The sequence below is a fragment of the Elephantulus edwardii genome, unplaced genomic scaffold, assembly GCF_000299155.1.
Source record: "Elephantulus edwardii isolate Elephantulus edwardi_28Jun2011 unplaced genomic scaffold, EleEdw1.0 scaffold00130, whole genome shotgun sequence".
In the NCBI taxonomy this organism is placed as follows: Eukaryota; Metazoa; Chordata; class Mammalia; order Macroscelidea; family Macroscelididae; genus Elephantulus; species Elephantulus edwardii.
Genome location: NW_006399880.1, coordinates 4776171 through 4796424, shown reverse-complemented (window position 1 = coordinate 4796424; position 20254 = coordinate 4776171). Strand labels below are relative to the sequence as shown.

At 46.0% G+C, this 20254-nt stretch overlaps 1 protein-coding gene across 1 annotated transcript in view; it reads left to right on the top strand.

Moving 5' to 3' along the window:
* The window catches only part of AFAP1L1 (actin filament associated protein 1-like 1), a 118206-nt gene that overhangs the window by 47825 nt on the left and 50127 nt on the right, over positions 1-20254 (top strand). The window contains exons 2-8 of the mRNA XM_006893751.1: positions 3272-3400; positions 5024-5107; positions 6318-6415; positions 8315-8423; positions 14951-15049; positions 15699-15910; positions 19262-19441. Of these exons, the coding sequence (XP_006893813.1) occupies positions 3272-3400; positions 5024-5107; positions 6318-6415; positions 8315-8423; positions 14951-15049; positions 15699-15910; positions 19262-19441 (911 nt within the window). The remainder of the gene's footprint in view (positions 1-3271; positions 3401-5023; positions 5108-6317; positions 6416-8314; positions 8424-14950; positions 15050-15698; positions 15911-19261; positions 19442-20254) is intronic.

The following is a 20254-nucleotide window of genomic DNA, read 5'->3' as shown; positions in this document are numbered from 1 at the left end:
TATCTCCAGGACTTTCTTCCTAGTCCTTCTTAGTCTGGATCCTCTCCTGAAACCTTCTCACCATGAATGAACCTGTTGATTTTTGAAATGCTGGTGGCGTAGTTTCAGGGTCACAACAACACACAAGGCACCACAGGATGATAAACTGACAGGTGGGTAGTTGCCTGTGGTCGTAGTCATTAACATCAGCCCTTTGGTTGTTTTTAACCAGTTTACGGTGATAACGTAATGTCACGGAGAGACTGCAACATTGCACTGCCCCAACAAGTGCTACTGTCTACCCGTAAGAGTTCTGTTTTATTAAAATGTCCTCTTGTGGGAGCTCTGGTGATGTAGTCTGCAGGAAGTCGCACTGCTAATCCAAAGGCCACACCTCTCTGGCATTTTGGTTCTGCCTGCAGCTTTGAGGAAAATGGACAATCTCCTTCTGTGCAGTTTACAGCCTGGGAAAATCCCCTGCAATGAAGGACCAACGGTGAGTCAGTTATGACTCGACAGCAGTGAGAGTGTGTGGTCATCTGTTCACTCCTTCTCTTACCAAAAACATGGGAAGTGCCTACAGTGAGCAGGCACTAGACTAGTCACCAAGGAAGCCACCCAACTACCCCCGGCCAGAGCTTCACAACCTGCCCAGGGAGGAAGACACCCGCGCGCACAACCAGCACAGTGCCGTGTGTGGAGTACGACACCACGGTGGCCTCCTAGGGGCTTGTCATGAATAGTTACAATGTGCTAGGCAGGGCATCTGCCGTATTTACCAAATGCAGCTCTAACAGAGATCACATATGGATAGCTTTAACAAAAATTTCTTCTCTTATCGTTTAAGAGCCTAGAAGAACAAATTCAAGATGGCACACCAGGGTAAGACCCTCTCAGTTCTAGAGAAAGATTCTTTATTAGAGAAAGGTTCCAGCTTGCTTCAGTCTCTGTTGGTCCAGCATTCCTTGAAAATCCTCATGTGTATTGACCTTCCCCAGTGTCAAGATGTCAAAAAGATGTCAAGATCCAAAAGGATGCTCTGCACTCGTGGTGATCCGTTCTTGCTACTGAGGGCCCCCCGCTCCCATGCTGTCTCTTGTTCTTGTTGTTGTACTGTGGAATAGGAATGGATCGTAATGAGATAAAATGTGTTGCAGGCCACAGCCCAGGGAAACTTCCTCTACACCTGCTTAGGGCTGTGTTGCATTAATCCTTAATCCTCTTGAAGCTATTTGGTTTATCACATCAGGGGGATCATTACATGGCTTTCACATTATTATATCATTATATACTTGTATTTTGAGGGAACACAATTCAGTCCATGACAGCATCTCTTATGCATGATATAACCAGTCCTCACAGCAGCCCTGTGAGGCAAATATGGTTCTTATTCCCACTTTACAGGCGGGAATTCAGTCACGGAAAGTCACCTAATTTGCCCAAATTCTTATAGCTAATGAGTAATGGAGCTGGAATTTGCATGCAGGCTGTTGGCTTCAAGGCTGACTCTCTCGGCACAATGATACAGCCCCCCTTACACACCCGATCCCCATATCTACAAGTCAGAGGTCCCCCAAGTCCTCAGAAGGGTCCAGAGTAGGGAGAAGCACTGGAGTTGAAAGTCAAGGATCTGGAGCTAAGGTCCTGCTTGGCTGCTCAATTCCGTGTAACTTTAAGAAAGTTCCTTCAAATATTGCATAGGGCCACTATTGTAAAACAGGACTTACATCGGGGTTGAGGGAAGACAGAGAAAGAGGGGAGGAATGATGCATTGCACCAGATGAGGGAGAGAACTGTTTAGAAAGGATGCATGATTGGGTATTATGGTTATGGCAGGAGTCCAGAATGAAGGCTGCACAGTGGAGTGGACTTGGGGGGAGGGATCGCTTAACAATGAAAGAGTTTTACTTTTCAAAGAGAAGAGTGAATTGGGGGAAAGGGAGTAGGCAGGAGAAAAGTGCAACAATGAATGACTGGAAACCCTAAATCTCTGCAAACTTTCATTAAAATTAACAACAAAAAAAGAAAGTTTCTTAACATCTCTGAGCCTTAGTTTCCTAATCTATCAAAAGTGTGTGTGAAGTGTTCGTGTATGCGTTTCAGGGAGAGTGGCGATCACAGAGAACTAACTTATTAGTGGGAGCAGATAAAACACTGCAAGAATGAAGCAACATAAACTGTTTTCAGTATGGACTGTGCTAGCTGTGTGACCCCAGAGGAGTTATTTAACCCCCCTGAGTCTTCATTTTATCCTCCATAAACTGGAGATAATTAAATGCTTAATGTGGAATTTAAATGAAGCAATAAGCATAAAACTGCTTAGCACAACTCTTAATGATTTTTTGTCACAGCTTTGACTTTATTCTAGTGCACAAGTGATGAGTGAGTTGCCAAGTGGCGCTACCACAGGGATAAAGCTGACCATCAGCTCTGAGACAGACCACATCCAGAGTTACTGGACCAAGAAATGCCAGTGACATCATAGTCTGTTAAACACCATGTTCCCAGCCCAGCTGCATCAGCTTGGAGCTTGTACCCCAGGACTTGTGAATTAGAATCTGCATTCTGACAAGATCCCAGGTCATTGCTATACACACTCAAGTTGGAGAAGCACCAGTGTGGTTCAAATCCACCAGTTCCTCAGCTGGAGAAAGATGAGCCGTCTCCTCTCGTGTGATTTACAGCCTCTGAAAACCCCGCTGGAGGGTCATCTGGTTTGAGTCGATGTGTCATTTCCCACTCAATGATATGTAATAATAAACAATAGTGTACTATAGAAAGAAAGAATGGCAACCAGAGTTTGGAGCCTGGGGTGGAAAGGGTTAATATTTAGTTTGGCTCCCCTCAAGGTACCGGAAACAGAAGGTTTCAGAGATTGAAGCATATGAACTGATGAGACAGGAAGGCCTCCTTCCTGCCTGTGTCCTGAACATCCAGGAGCCTGAGACCTGCACTGAGGACCCTGGTCTTGCAAAGCAGAGGGCAGGCCAGGACAGAGCGAGTCCAGTGTCTCTTCTGGAGGCCATCTGAGCACAGAGTTAACAGAGTGCACCCAGTGAGATCCATTCCTCAGGCTGAGGCCAAATGAGGTCTGAGGCCGAGTGGGGAGCCCTGGAGGGACGCCATAGGATTAATTGAGCAGGGCCTCCCAAGGGAGGCAGTGTCGTCAGCACTGGGACAGCTGTGTGAGGGCCTCTGAGTTTTCCCTGTTGTGCTGGCCTCAAGAATGAACAAGGGGCCAGCACCCCTAAACACACAGCCTTGACCACACCCCTTTGGCTTTCCTTCTCAGTGCTCGAGCAGCTGCTCCCGGAGCTCACGGGGCTGCTCAGCCTCCTGGACCATGAATACCTCAGTGACAGCACGCTGGAGAAGAAGATGGCCGTGGCCTCCATCCTGCAGAGCCTGCAGCCCCTCCCAGGTCAGCCGTCAGCACTCTGCCCAGAGCCCATATCCACTGACAGCAAAGCCTCCCTGGACCAGCTCAGAAACCTTCAGAAAGACCAAGACCTGCTGCTGGAGAAGGGCTCTCAACGTATTTCAGGATCTGGCCCCTTTCCTCTTCCACTTACACCCTGCTTCCCATCACAGTCCCAGTGGGATCTCGTGACCCTCTATCTCCTCTAACCTCTCTCTATGCACTCTCTCTCACACACACACACACACACACACACATCACATATACTCATATACATAGTACACACACATCACAAGTACCACACAACACACATTCACATAGACATAATATACAGAGTACAAATGCACACCACACGTAGCATACAACACATATTCACACGTACCTCATATACTTAGTATACCCCAAAACATACCACACAACACACATCACATACATAGTACACACACACATCACAAGTACCACACAACACACATTCACATAGATATCATATACAGAGTACAAATGGATACCACATGTAGCATACAACACACATTCACACATACCTCATATACGTAGTACACCACACACATACATACCACACAACACTCATCACAGATACCGCATATACGTAGTACATTTGCACACAACACAACACACATTAATATATACCTCATTTGCATAATGCACAAACTCCACATAGCATACACATACACAGTACACACTCTTACACTCACAACACTCTCACATGCAACACGCAATCTACATGTTGCATATACCTTACAAGCTCCTGCACACCTGAGCAGCACGGACTCTTATACATATTACTCACTCGTCCATGCACTGCATTTTCACACACAACACGCACATACACTTCATATACACACATCACACTCTTATGCGTACACACACTCGTTTATACCTCGCCATGTCTTTATCCATGCCCCTCCCTCCACTTGCTGTGTCGCCTCTGCCCTTCACAGCAGCAAAGCCTCCTCAGCGAAATCCGAAATAAATCAGGTTTAGCAAAAGAGCTCAGTAAACTCTCCTGAGCCGTATACATGTGTCCTGAGAGTGTACAGAGTCCCAGTGATGGGAAGTCACCACCAGTGGAATTGAACCTCATTCTCTCCAGTGACAAAGTGGATTGATATCACCAACTACCCTCCCTTCCTCCAGGGCTGTTAGAAGGATAAAAGGGGCTCTAGCTTCCCAGCTGTGTTCCCTGTGGCTTCTGATCCATGGCTGACCCTTGAAGAGCCTTTGTAATCTATTTTATGCACAGGATTTCTGGACATCCTGCTAGCTCAAAGATTAGTGGTTCAAATCCAGCAGCCATTCTGGTAGCAAGATGAGACTATTTGCTCCCAAAAGATTTACAGCCTCAGAAACCCTACAAGACTTTGTCCTGTGGAGTCACTATGAGTCAAAATTGAACCTATGGCTGTAGGTTTTTAAAGGAGACCTTTAGTAAAAATTTTTAAATTAAAAACCAGTCTGAAAGTCATTGAAATATTTTAGGGTGTGAACAGGCTTTGCCCACCACATGTCATGTGCTGTGTGGGACTGAAGTCTGAGTGGGAGGGAGAGACTAGCCCCTCAGCATTCATCCCTGCCCTCCTGACGACTGAGCACTCTTCTTTCTCACAGCAAAGGAAGTCTCATACCTGTACGTGAACACAGCCGACCTCCACTCCGGGCCCAGCTTCGTGGAGTCTCTCTTTGAAGAGTTTGGTAAGCTGCCCTCTCCTGACTTCAGATGTGAAGCCTCCTCTGCCCCTTGTGTATTAGGGCCCTTGATCTGTTCCTTTCTGGGCCCTGCAACCCTGAAAGTGTAGTCAGAATCTACCTGGTCATAGGAAATCATCTTGGGGTTTAAGGAGAGGCGGGGTGAGAGTACAGCCTGAAGATGGTATGGAATGCAAGTGTGCAATCTCACCATTCAGTACTTCCATGCATTGGTAATGACTACCTGCTGTACTAGGCTCCAGAGGCTCATGGTAGCTTCCCAGGAGCAGGCCTGCTGGCATTCATGCGCTCCGTGAAACATCTTGGTCACAAAAGGACAAATATTGCATAGGGCCACTATTGTAAAATAAGACTGACATTGGGGTTGAGGGAAGACAGAGAAGAAGGGGAGGAATGATGTGTACTACATTGAAACAGTTGAGGGAGAGAACTGTTTAAAAGGGATATATGGCTGGTTATTATTGTCATGACAGGAGTCCAGAGTGAAGGCTGAACAGTGCAGTGGACTTGGGGGGAGGGACTGCATAACAATGAAAGAGTTTTTTCTTTTACTCATCAAGGGGAAAAGTGAATTGGGGGGAAGGGGGTGGGCAGGGAGAAAAGTGCAACCATGAATGACTGGAAACCCTAAGTTCTCTCTAAACTTTCATTAAAGTTAATTTTTAAAAAACCAAAACCAAAACAACATTCAGCAACTAACCAGAAGGCTGGAATTTCAAGTCCACTCAGAGGTATCTTGGAAGAAAGGCCTGGAAATTACTTTTGAAAACTCAGCCATTGGAAACCCTAAGTCTACTCTGACACCTATGGTTATGCTTTGAGATGTAATAGACTGGATGGCAAATGGTTTACCTGACTTTATCCCAAGACAACACCATGTAACACAAAGGGAGCACTTGGGATCTGGCTGTGAGCATTTTAGGAATGGAAAGGCCAAGGAAGGCATGTACTTCTATAGCATAACTCTTGAAAAATCCCACAGCACCCAAACAGATAGATCTTACGTGGTCTTTGCAGGAACTCCGAGCAGTGGACAGGCAGGGCTTCTGGCAGCCAGTTTACAGATGAGGAGAGGAGTCGCTGCCCAGGTTTCCTGGTCTAGACGGTGGTGGACCTGACCTCTTGCCCCGTCCAGCCCTCCTCCTGCTCCGCTAGCTCACCCTTGCTATTCTCTGCCTCCCCCTTGACTCTGCAGACTGTGACCTGGGTGACCTTCAGGACATGCCAGAGGACGAAGGTGAGCCCAGCAAAGGAGCCAGCCCAGAGCCAGCCAAGAGCCCTGCCCTGAGGAACGTGAGTCTCTGCCCAAGGTCCCACACCCATGGGCTCCTAGTCCTTCTGGGGGGGCTGTCTGGATCACCAGTATCACAAGAAGATGGCTTTAACAAACAGAAATTTCTCATAGTTCAGGGTGTTGGTGTGTCGATTCCTTCTCATTATCCCAGGAGCTCCTTGGTTGCTGGGTTCTTAGCTCATCATGGTGTGGCATCTCTGTGCACACTTGTTGCTGTGGCCTGCATGCTCACCTGGAAACTCAGAAATGATTAGGTTTAGCACATACCCTACTAGATATACCTCATTAACATCTCCGCCAAAACACTGCTTCTGAATAGCATTATATTCACAGATACAGGAGTTAGAATTCCAACACATTTTGGGGAACCCTCCCAGAACAGGAGCTCTGGTGATGTAGTCCATAGAGAGTTGCACACTTGACTCAAAGTCACTTGACTGCCTGCCGGTTTGAATCCACCAGCAGCTTGCTCCTGCAGAGTTACAGCCTCTGAAAGCCAGTGGAGGGTCATCTTTGAGTCGCTTCTCACTCCATGGCTCTGACTCTGATTTTTGACTTTCTTTATTTCATCCATAATAAAGAGGGGAGTAAAAGTTATCTCTTCAATATTGAGGATACTTATTGCTGGGCCAGGACTCTACTGTCTCTTCCAAATGCAAGTTCAAGCACCATGAGAACACTGCAGTGGTCCATGATGTGCTCCCTGTCACGGGGAGGGAAATGCAGTGAGCTGAGCGCTCTCCTTGACCCCATGGGCACTACCACCCACAGCTTCTTGCTGTTGTAAAATAGTTGAGGATGGAAAAGCTCTGCACTCAGAGCTGTGGCCTCAGCTTCCTTTCATTGTGTGGCCTTGGGCTAATCCTTTTCCCTCTTTGAACCTGAGAGTGCTGTCTATAAAATGAGGAGATTTGAGACTGTAGAATTAGGGCGAAGGGCTGATACTGCATCAAGCATTGCCCATAGACCAGGTAAATCATCAGCATCACCACCATCATCATCATGCTCATCAGTGACACCAATTACTGGACACTTGGTATACGTTTTATATATTCACATCGAATGGATACAGTTGGCACTATCATTATTCTCGCTTTACAGATAAGGAAGTTGAGGCTCAGGGTAAATGGCATGCTCAGTGCCCCACAACGAGTACATTAACTAGTAAATCTAGCTAACACAGGAGATCCCCTGGCCCCGGAGCTCCTAGCCCCCAGGTGATACTGCCTCACTAAAGAATGTCCCTCACACCTGTCCTGTTGTTCCTCAAGGGTTGTAGATGTTGTTGGGCTTGATGGGACACACAAGTGCTTAAAAACCATTGCAGACTCCACCATCCAAATAAACCCAGTGCTGTCAAGTCCATTCCACCTCACAGTGACCCTGTGGGACAGAGGGGGCCTGCCTAAGACTGTCCTTCAGTAATTCTGTATGTGCTCAATCCAAAATAGAACTGGGAGGAGTATCAGTGAAGGAGTGGAAGACCCCCAACAAGATAGACTGACACAGTGACTGCAGCAGTGGGCTCAAGTGTGTCAGAGATGTTGAGGATGGCACAGGACAGGTCAGGGTTCAGGTGTGTTGTTCATAGGGTCACTGTGAGTTGTACGTGATTCAATGGCACCTAACAACAACGACTATGTGGCAGTCCATGAAATTGCTAGGCATTACAGGGGAGCCCCAATGCTTAGCACAATAGAAGCACACGGCCAGATAAACTCCCTTCTCCCCTACTCTGCAGCTGTGACTCTGAGAAGCTCTGGCTTCATATGCACGCTGCGTTCAGACTGTCGGAGCTCCTGCCTCTCTCTTCCATGCCTACTTCCCTCCCTCACTCCCTGCCTCCCTCCATTCGTCTCTCAGCCTTCCTGGTCTCACACATCCCCTCTGTCCTCCAGGCATCTGAACTGCCTCCACCGCTCCCCAACAAGCCTCCACCCGAGGACTACTATGAGGAGGCCCTTCCCCTGGGACCCGGCAAATGCCCTGAGTACATCAGCTCCCACAGTAAGTTCTGGCCGTTGGGGAGGTTGGGGAGGAGGAGCACCTGCCCTGAAAAGGCCCACTCAGCTCTTCTGGAGCCACTCCCAGGCCAGCACCAGGCCATCACTTCCTGGGGAGGAACCATCATTAGTGATTTCCATTAGTGATGGCCCAGCCAGACCAATGGGTGTGGTCTTGGGAGTTGGGCTTGGTTTCAGACCTAGTGCTGTGTGGCCATGGCCAACCCATGTTCTCTCTGGACTTCTGTTCCACTACCCTTAAAAAAAGAGGGGCAAGTTGTACTCAAAGAGATGTGCTAGTGTGTCTACTTCAACACTGGTCCAGTACTGAAGCTGTCACTCGCCTAAGTGCTCTTCAGTGATTGTTATTGTTATATCATCTACGATGCATAGCAACCTTATGAATGATGCTCTGAACCCTGCCCTATCCTGAGCCAACCTCACCGTCTCTGACACACTTGCCCTCATTGCCATAGTCACTGCGTCAGTCCATCTCATCCAGCGTCTTCCTCGCCTGCACTGATCCTCATACCTTCCCAGAATCATGTTCTTTTCCAAGGACTGGCCCCTTCTGACAACGTGCCCAAGGTATGTGAGATGGAGTTCCAAAATCCTTGCCTCCAGAGAGCAACCTGCTTTCACATTCTCCAGGATCATCTCCTTCAGTGATAGAATTGGATAAGTAATCAGTGGATCAGCAGAATCATATCTGATGGGTAGGTGGGATTAGAAAGTCAATGCATAAGATAAAACAAACAAAACAAGCCACGGTCTAAATCAGGGATCTTCAAAGTAGAGCACAGGCACCCCAGAGAATTTGTAAGGTGATCTAGGTAGAAATGTTTGAAGCTTTATTTCCTTTTAGTTCCACATATCTTTTTTAAATACCCCTATTTGTGACTATTTTGTAGGATTCATGATTAAATAGTAGCATAATACTTGTAAGCAGTTTATATATGTTGTCGTTTTTTGTGCTATGAAGTCGATTCTGACTGAAATGACAGAGCAGAACTGCCCCAAAGCGTTTGCTGTGTTGTAATCTGTATAAAGCAGATCTCTGAGTTTTTCTCCTGTGGAGCAACTGGTGGGTTTTGAACCATTTATCCAGCCAACAGATAAATGGTAGGAGAGGCTATTCCTTGGAAAGGGAGTTCTTGTAGCCTAGTGGTAAGGAGTTATGCTGGCAACCCAAAGGTATGCAGTTCAAATCCACCAGCTACTGTGAGGGAGAAGGATGGATGGTCTCCTCCCGTGTGATTATCTTCCTCTGAAAACTCACTGCAAGGTCAGCTACGGGTCACTTCTGACTCAATGGCACACAACAACACTCCTTGGAAAAGGACACCATGCTTGGAAAGGTGAATGGTCAGTGAAAGAGGGGAAGATCCTCAACAAGATAGACTGACACAATGATGGCAGCACTGAGCTCAAGTGTGTCGGAGCTGACAAGGATGGCACAGATAGGACAGGGTTCAGGTCTATGATGACACATAACAATAATCAAAAGGTACTAATTTATATTATACTGGGAAAGACAGATGAAAAGCAAAAGAGAAGAAGATCCTCAATGAGGTGGATTGGCACAGTGACTGCAACAATGAGTGTGGTGGAGTCCGTGACGAGGGCGCAGGACACAAGGTTCTCTCTCATCTATTGTTTGTGGACAGCTGTGAGCCATCATCAACGTGATGGCATCTACCATTAAGAAGTACCAATTTGACAGCACCTCTCAACAAGTGCAGGTTATCTTAGCTCTGTGCAGGGTTCTTGACTCTGACTTGTCTCTCCATTCTCCTCCTGTGTGTTGACGGGCTGGCTATTCCTTGGGTTGGGCATCAGATGAAGCCACTGGCTTGATCTTAGGCATGGAACATTGCATACAAGAACCTTTAATAAGGTTTGTGGATGACCAAGCCTATGTACTTAAATTTGTATAATTTGAGATAATCTTTGTATGATGCTAGCAGATCAGAGGTCAATTTCTAAGATATTCATTGAAAAAAAATTTTAAGCATAGAGTAGGGAAGGTAGCATAGTTCCATTTGGTGCATTCATACACACAAATGTGTTGATTTTAACAACCATTTTTTAATACTCGGGGAAGTATAGGTATGATTTTTCTGTGGGAAATTAATAAAAATCTGTGAAAAGCACACATTTTCTGTTCATATGCATCTGTGCTGATTGAATTTCCTTTTGCCATGTTTTTTTTGTTGCAAAACATGCTTGTTTTGTGCCATCAAGTCAGAACCAACCCATAACTGACCCTCTAGTGGGTTTTCAGAGGCAGTTAATCGCATGGGAGGAGACTGCCCGTCCTCCCATGGAGCAGCTGGTGGGCTTGAACTTTGTGCCTTAGGGATTGCAGTGCAGCCATCCTTAATGATGTCATATTATTGTGTCCAAGTCAATAGCATTTTCTATACACGCGATGTTGCACAACCATGAACCACTATCTGGTTCCAGAGTGTTTCCATCATCCAAAAAGGAACCCTTGTTCCCATTAAACAGCCCTTCCTGCATGTTTGGCAACCACTGGGCTGCTTCCTGTCCCTACCTTTGCCTTTTCTCAATATTTCATGCAAATGCAATCTTCCAGCACATGGCATTTTGTACCTCACCTCTTCCATTTAGCATCCTGTTTTCAGGACTTGCTCACACTGTACATCAATACTTCATCATGTTAGTAGACTGGTTTATCCATTCATCTATTAACAAAGACTGGAGGCTGTTTCTACCTTTTAGCTATTAAGACATCTTGTTTTTATAAAGGTAGAGAAATACTTCAGAAAACCTCAATGTGACTCCTAGTTAACACTCCAGGAAGTTTCTGAAGCTGTAAATTGCATGAGAGGAGATTACCCATCATTCTTCCATGGAACATTGAGGGATTCAAACTCCCAGAAATTAGCCACACAACTCCCTGCGGAGTGGACCACAAGAGCCTCTGGAAAGGAGTTGTTGTTGTTGTTGTTGTTGTTGTTGTTGTTGTTGTTGTTGTTAAGTGCCATCGAATTGCAGGCTACTCATAGCGACCCTATAGAGTCCTCAAGGCTTGGGTGTCTGTTATCCTCTCTCCAGGTTCATAGGGTTTCCGGAGGCAAGCTATTATGAAAGTGGATGCCACTCCTTCGTCCGAGCTTGTTTTAATGGGGGAGCTCCACCCCACTCTCTGTCTGCATTGGGTAACCAGCCATTAACACATTGGAAAGGAGTAAAAGGAACATTGAATGATAGAGTTGGACCAGAATCTTTGGCATTGCAAAGAGCTTTGGGGGTACAAAGAAGGCAACATTGTTTTATTCATTTCAGAGCAGGGAACAGGTGCAACAGGACCCCTGAATCCCTAGTTTAAGCCCTTTGGCTGCAGGAGGCCCCTCCACCTGCTAGCCTGTTCCCCACCCAGCACAGCAGAGCACTGCCTTTCAGGAGCAGCTGTGCTCCTGGGGCGGGAGGAAAGGGAGGGCCTCAGGAAGGGCCTTGTCCTGGGAAAGTGCCAAGCCCGTCAGGGAGTATCCTGCCTCTCACACAGTGTTCAACTGGGCCAGGTGTCCAAGCGTTTTGCTTCCAGAACACTCCCCTTCTCCTCACCCCACCCCTTCTTCCTCTGGCTTTAGGACCTCTAGTCTACCTCACAGGTCTGAGCCCTTAGCATGTATTCTGAGACCCGTCTGAGCCAGGCTCTGAGTCTCACTAGAGGAACTGAAGTGTGTGTCCTGGTTGCTAGGAATCACAGTGCTGCCATCTTCAGGACACAGATGCACGGGGCTCTGCGCTGGAAACTGGATATCTTAGTTCTGACCCAGGCTCTTTCACTGGACACTGTGTGTAGCCTTGGTCTCCTGGTCTATAAAATGGACTAATACACACACCTCCCTGCATTGATAGAATTAAAGATGACAACAATGGTAGCTGGCATTCTATAGACCATGTATTATGCGGCAAGTTTCTATGCAGTAAAGCACTTTAATGTAAAATAAGATGTACTCCAAAGGAGAAGAGCTTATAGTGGGGAGAAGCTCTGTCCCCAAGGACATTCCATAAGTGGTAGAGATAAGATTTGAACCCAAATCTGACCAGTGTAGGCCATTGAATTTCAGAGTATGCTGTAGGGTCTGTCTGCATCAGAATTATTTGTTTAAAAGGAAGCAATTTGTTTAAAAAGAAAATAAAAGACTTTTTAAAATTTTATTTATTTATTTTTTTGCATGTGTACCATCAAATTGGATCTGACTGGTACAGAAGGAGATTACCTCTCCTTCTCCAGCAGAGCATCTGATGGATTTGAACCACGTACCTCTGGGATTGCAGTGTAGCTTCTTGCCACTAGGCCACCAGAGCTCTCTAAGACATTTTTCTTTTAAACAATGTGTTGTTGTTGTATACTATCGAGTCAGAACTGACCCGTAACAGACCCTCCAGCGGGTTTTCAGAGATAGTGAATCACAGGAGAGGAAATTGTCTTTCTCCGTGGAGCAGCTGGTGGATTCGAACCACATGCCTTTAGGTTGGCAGCACAGCTCCCAGAGCTAGGTCACCAGAACTTCCTTTTCAACAATGCATTTCCTATGCTTTATATATGTTAAGAAAGTTTCTCTTCATTTTTTCCTTTATAATTCAAATTTCTCAGCCCAGTTCACCTCAGTTTACCAGAGATCTACATTTTGAAAACAACCCTCAGATAATTCTGATGCAGAAATCGTGTCTGAGTCACCCCACTAACCTGTACACTCTACTGCTTCCCAGCCACAGACAGGCCAACTCTATGGAGGTAGCTCTTGTGTTCTCTATTTATGTGCTTATCTCCTCAGGTCCTAGTCCTCCTTTGTGTTTCCAGGAGTTCAGAAGGAGTCTGTTTGACTAGAAGAGGGATTTGATAGAAGTGGCAGGACAGAGGGGGAAGATGATGCAGTGACAGAACAGGGAGGGAGGGCAGACTGAGCCAGGTCAGTTTACACCACACCCTGCAGCACCGCATCAGAGCTCTGGCAAGACCAGTCCCATGCTCTGGGCCACTGAGGAAGGGCTGACCACTCTGCGGAAAGGTCAGAGGAAAGGTCTTTGAGCTACTTAAAAAAACACAACCAAAACCTTTTTATTATGATTTCAGCAAAAAAGTTTATGGGACAAATTGGTGTTCCTTCCATTCAACAATTCGTGCACATTTTAATTTGTGGCATTGTTTGCAATCCCCACTGTATAATAGCACTCTTCCCACTTCCTCTCTGTAGTTGTCATTTCCGTTTAGCTTCCTTTCCTATCCCTTCTTGCATCCTGAACTTCCTCGCTGGACAAATGATGCCTTTTCTAATCTTTTATGATTGGTTGCTCTCTAAAGATTGTGTACATTTTCAGAATTATTCTTCACCTTACAGGCCTGTCTGTTGTTGGGCTGAAAGCTGACATGGGGGGAGTTCAGTTCCAGATCTGAAGGGTAACTAAGGTCCATAGTCTCGGGAGTTCCATTGTCTCTGTCTAGCCAGTAAGCCTGATCCTCTTATGATTTTGAATTTTGTTCCACATATCTCTTTGTTTCTACATGTCTGACTGTCTTCATTTTTCATTGCTCCAAAAGAGGGGAAAAAATTACTCCTTAGACAATAGATCACAAGCTTTTAAGACCCCTGCCACTACAGATCAAAGTTGGATAGAGAACGTTGTTTTTGTTGGCTATATTATGCCAGTTGACCTGATATCTCTGAGGCTTTGGTCTTGAGATCCTTTGCCCAGCAACTCATTCCCATCAGGCATTTAGTTATGGCTAAGAAGCTTTCATCACTGTATTCCCTGCATGTTTTGCTATATTCATGAATATATTTGCAGCACATACAAATACACTACAAAACTCATTGCCATCAAGCCAAAAGCAACTCAGCTGATCCTACAGTGGATTTTTGCAAGCTGTAAATCACATTGCAGGAGATTTCCCATGTTTCTCCCAAGGAGCGGCTGGTGGATTCGAACCTCCCAAGAGGTTGTCAGCACAACTCCCTATGAACTACGCCACCAGAGCTCCCTGCACATAGAAACACATACAGAGAAATAACCTTTGACAAAGCTGCATATATATCATAGGTGTAGACCCATTGCCTTCCCTCTGTTCATTTTGTGTGTCTATCTATATATCCACTGATAGAGTATTGCTGTTACGCTCATTGCTGGATTGTTTAAGTAATAACAGTATTTACTTTTGTTGCTTTTAACCCTTGTGATCCTCTCATTGTCTGCTTTTGCCTCGATCATTTTGTGCTGGTTTCCTCCTCATTGCTTTTCCCTTCACCAAAGTCAGTGTATGTGAGCTGAGTCTTAAATAGGAGCTGTCTGGTGAGGACAAGCAGAGACAAGGAAGAGCATGTTCACAGGCCTGGGGCAGCAGCCTTTGGTCACAGGGACCCAGAAGGGCATGCAGGGAGCCAGAGAAGATGAGAAGATGCCCTTCTGTGAGGGGGAGTGAGGTGGCAGGTCTTCCCTGCCCTGGACCCTGGAGTCTCTGTTTCTCTGATGTAGGGGCTCTCTCTGTTCACCTCACAGACAGCTGCAGCCCACCCCACTCCATAGTGGATGGCTACTACGAGGATGCCGACAACAATTACCCCACCACCAGGATGAACGGGGAGCTGAAGAATTCCTGTGAGTACTCAGCGTCCCAGCAGGGTCTGTCCTCCTCGCAAGCAGGCCTTGACCTGACCCTGTCATGCATGTGCCCACTGCCCCTCGCCCAGACATGGTCACCACACAGGTGCTTGCTCTCAGGGCCCCAGAGTACAGTGGGAAAAGCGCTGGAGAGAGACTCATGACCCAGAGTCCCACTTGTGCCCAGGTTTTTAGTAACTGAGTTTTGGCATGCCATTTGTTCCCTAGGAGCCCCAAGCCTCCTTTTCTATAAAATGGGGATTTTCAAGGTTGCTATAAGAATCATCTAAGACAATGAATGGTGTGAATGATAATTGTAATGACAATAACTGGTATTTCCTGAGTCCTTACTAAGTGTCAGATGTTTTGCTAAGCATCATGCACGTTGATTTTCAATTAGCCTGATGGCACTATTACACATTACAACCATTTTACTAATGAGGACACTAATGTTCCAAGATGTGAAGTCACCAAGCTTGCAAAGCAAGTAGCAAATCTATAAAACAGAGCGTAGGTGTGGGGAGTTCAGTCACGACTGTGACCTTTGTGGTTCTGGGGCCCCAGAGAAGGGATGCCTGCAGAGGAGTGAGAAGGGGCTTCCCTGGGGCCAACACAACTGACGTGTCCTGTCTCATGGCTCCTCCAGACAATGACTCTGACGCCATGAGCAGCTCCTACGAGTCCTACGATGAGGAAGAGGAGGAAGGGAAGGGCCAGCAGCCCACGCACCAGTGGCCCTCAGAGGAGGCCTCCATGCACCTGGTGAGAGACTGCAGGATATGTGCCTTCCTGCTTCGGAAAAAGCGCTTCGGGCAGTGGGCCAAGCAGCTGACTGTCATCAGGGAGGACCAGCTTCTGGTGAGTGATGGGAGGTCAGTGCCTGTGGCTTCGCCGGGGCTGGAGCTCCTGTGTGTGTTGTGGTGACGCACATGCGTGTCGTCTGCAAACAGGCACACCCGGACCTGCTCTTGGCACTGAAGTGTACAGCCCAGTGCTCCTGAGGTCTGCACTCTCCTGCTTGAGCTAAACTTTCAAAAAGGACTGGAAGGCCAATTATTTATTTTGCCCAAGATTTTTTTTAATACTTTAAAACGAGTTTTATTGCTCTTCCTTCTACAAGCCAATGTGCTTATTTCTAAAACTAGTGAAAAACTCTAACAGCCATTCATAATCCTACTGACCAAGCGTGTCTGCCCTCCTTTGAGAAGCTGACCCTGTACAGCAGTGCTTTGCTGAAGAACTCACTATTTCCTCTCTTATCACTTCTTCCAGTTGTTCTGAGGTGGTATCCAGTCCAGTACGACCCATAGCAACTGTTCGAACAACCAATCTGAACACTGTCCTATCCTGTGTCATCCTCACCATCTCTTCTCACTAATATTTCCTAAAAGAAATTTCCCCTTGAATTCCAAAGTGGGAGAATAGGCATCATTTTTGAAAAAGAAATAGTTTTAATAATAGACATGTTGGCCTTAGCCAACATACATATACGTATGAAACAGGCGCTCTGTCACCCTAGGGCAGTGGAGAGCGCCCTTACAGGCCACCACCACTCCAAGAGTCATCATGACTTGTTTCTACTCATTATTGTCTTCGATTTGGTTTTTCCCTTAGCATATTGCAGTGTCCTTGTCTCCGTCCAGATCACAAAGGGAATATTTCAGACATTTTCCGTTAGGGCTGAAGCTTGGTATGGTGGTGTGTGTTGTTGTTATTGTTAGGTGCTGTCACGTTAACTACACCTTAGCGTGACCGTATGAACAACAGATCAGAACCTTGCCCTGGCCTGCACCATTCTCTCAAGCTCCACCAAGCCCGAGGTCATTATTACCATCACTGTGTTGATCCAGTCTCTTTGAGGCCCATCTTCTCTTTCAATGACCTTTCTCAGCATGATACCTCTTAGCAAACACTGGTCCCTCCTGATAGCATGACCAAAGCATGTGAGATGAAGTGTCACCATCTGTGCCTCCCAGGAGCACCATGATTGCACTTCTTCCAAGACAAATGTGTTTGTTCTTTTGGCCAGCAATTCAATACACTTTGCCAACATCACAGTTTAAAAGCATCGAGTCTTCTTTGGTTTTCCTTATTCTTGCATGATTATAGAGTCTCTCTATTATCACAATGAATCTGTTCTCCTTTATTTTTTGTCTGGTAAAAGGAGAACAAATAGGTCTGTCTTGGAGAGGATGAAACCAAGTTTCTCCTTGGAGTCTAGGATTTTGAAGCTCCATGTCACATACTTTGGACTCGTGGCCCGGAGGGACTGGTTTGTGGAGAAGGACATCATGATTGGAAGGGTGGGGGGACAGTACAGGAGAGAAAGACCCCAGATGAGATGGACTGATACAGTAACTAGGGAAATAGGGGTAGATGTGTCTGAGTCAGTGATACTGGCTCAGGACAGGGGAACCTTCAGAGCTATTGTACAAAGGGTGGCTATGAGTCACGGGCAACTCTATGGCACATAACAATAACAACAAAAGGAATTGCTATCACAGATGAGTTTTGAATTGGAGAAATTTTTTTCTGCCTCCAATGAGATGATTATCTTGCTTTCTTGTTCTACTCTGTCAATATGGTGATTTATAGGATTGATATTTGAATGTTAAATCATCCTTGCATTCCTGGAATGAATTCTGTTTGCTCTGGGTGGAAATGGTTCATGTGCTGAGCTGCTAATGGCAAATTTGGAGTTTCAAGTTCCCCCAAAGGCACCTTGGGATAAAGGCCTGACAATCAAGTTCTGAAAAAAAGCTCTGAAACCCTCTAGGTCATAGATGTGCTCCAATACACATGGGGTCCGCTTAAGTCAGAGTTGACTTTTGACAGCTAGTTTGCTCTTGATGTAGTTTTCTTTGCATATCCATCTAGATTCTATTTATAAGTATTTTGTTATGATAGAGAATGTTGTTGATTGCCTTCAAGTTGAGCACGACTCATAGCGACCCTATAAATGAAAGGCCTAAAACCCCTCTACAACTATCGAAACTTAACAAAGTTCATAGAGTTTCCAGAAGCAAGTTATTTAGGAAGTGGATGCCACTCCTACTTCCAAACCTGTTATAGAATGTTATTGTGATAGAGAGTAACCTATACACTAATAAAATTGTTGTCTGGTTTCAGAATCAAGGCAATGCTAGCTAGTCTTCTAAGAATCAAGACATGGTAACCATTGAAAAACAATTGTCTTCTCAAGTAAAACCTTCCATCTGTGCTCAGATTCTCTCTCCCATGTCCCAGGCACATCAACACAACATCTTTTTTTTTCTTCTTTTTGCTATGATATAAAACCAAAATTTTATTTCAGGATGGATAAGAGTAAATAAAAAATAAAATAGATTGAGGCCAGTCTACAAGTGCAGAAGCTGGTGTTCCAGCTCTTGCTGCCTGGGCTAAGTTGTAGACTGACAATGTAATGCTGTTGCTTGCCTTTAACTTGTCCTCTGCAACATTGTACTATAACATATATTTATTATGTAAAAGATCCAAAGAAAAGAAAGTTCAATTATAAGAAATAGGCAGTGTTTATTTGATACAGGCTTTCCCATTCTAAGTATAAAACTTGCTAATGTAGTAATTGTGATGAATTTATGAAGCCATGAGCAGACATTAGCTATGCAAATTATCATTTGTAAGACGATATTTAAGTGCAGAAAGTGCAGGATCCAGGCCTTGGTGGATTCTTGCAAGTATAAAAAGGAACCTTTGGACAAAGATCAATGAACAGTTTCCTTCTATTAAAAACTCTTAGGCAGTGAATTAGGAGATACTTCAATAAACAATGTGCACAATAACCTTCAGAAACAACAGTTACTGCTTGAAAGAAGAAAAAGACACATCGTCTTCTAACCGCCTGGAGCTCATTTCCCCCAAAATCAGCTTGTTTCCTTCTTGGCTCATGGGGTGAAGTAGCCTCCCAGTATTGCGCTAAAATCTGCCTCTTCCTAATTAGGTAATGGTGCCCTGTGGGGGCCCTGCTTAGCCCTTGAGATCTGAAGAGCACCCAGATAGCCTTCCCTGGCGTCTTCTGTCTGAGGGTACCAGCCCCGACTCCGTCCACTTCCTCACACAGTGCTCAGGGTCAGATTGCGTAGACAAACTTCCGCTGAGCCTTTGAATGAGGGCATCTCTCTTCTGTGTCATGCTTGCCGTCCCTCTATGAGGCTCTGAACCTTTCTCTCTTCTGTCTCTTTTATTTTTAAGTGTTACAAAAGCTCCAAGGACCGACAGCCACATTTGAGGCTGGCCCTGGATGCCTGCAATGTCATCTATGTGCCCAAGGACAGCCGGCACAAGAGGCACGAGCTGCGTTTCTCCCAAGGAGGCACCGAGACCCTGGTGCTGGCACTGCAGAGCCGGGAGCAGGCTGAGGAGTGGCTGAAGGTATGTGGAGTCCCCCAGTGCCATCTCCCACTTTCCTCTCATCCCTGACTTCTCCTCCACAGGCCTGGCCTGTTCATGGGGCTGTTCCTGGAAGAAGCAGGCCTTGCTCAGGGGAGCAGGGGTCAGAGCCCAAGTCCTTGCACATGGTTAAGGCTTGTGTGTGGACACAGACACTGGTTAGCTCCCATAGGCAGGCTTCATCCTGGAAGCTTTACGTTCCTTCCAGTTATTCGAACCACCTTCCTAGCATCCGTGCTTTGAATGTAACAGCATTAATAAAAATTTCATCTTGCTCAGATCCACAATCAACACTCTTGACACCAGCAGTCAGGAAATCAAAAGACAAATTGCATTGGGAAAATTTATGGTCAGAGACCTTCTCACAGTACTAAAGAACAATGATGTTAGACTAAAAACTAAGGTAAACCCTGCTTGCCGAATCTGAGGAGGACCTCATGCACTTGCTGCAGAGGGTCAAGGACTGCAGCCTTCAATATGGACTGAGACTCAATGTCAAGAAGACAAAGATTCTCACCACTGGACCAATTGGTAGTATCGGGATGGATGGCGAAGAGATTGAGATTGTTTACAGCTTCAGTTTGCTTGGCTCCACAGTCAACACTCTTGGCACCAGCAGCCAGGAAATCGAAAGACAAATTGCATTGGGAAAGTCTGCTGTTAGGGACCTCTCTAAAGTACTCAAGAGCAACGGTGTCTCTCTGGAGACTAAGGTGCGTCTGATACAGGTCATGGTCTTTGCAATCACTTGTTATGCATCAGAGAGTTGGACAATGACCAGGGAGGATAGAAGGA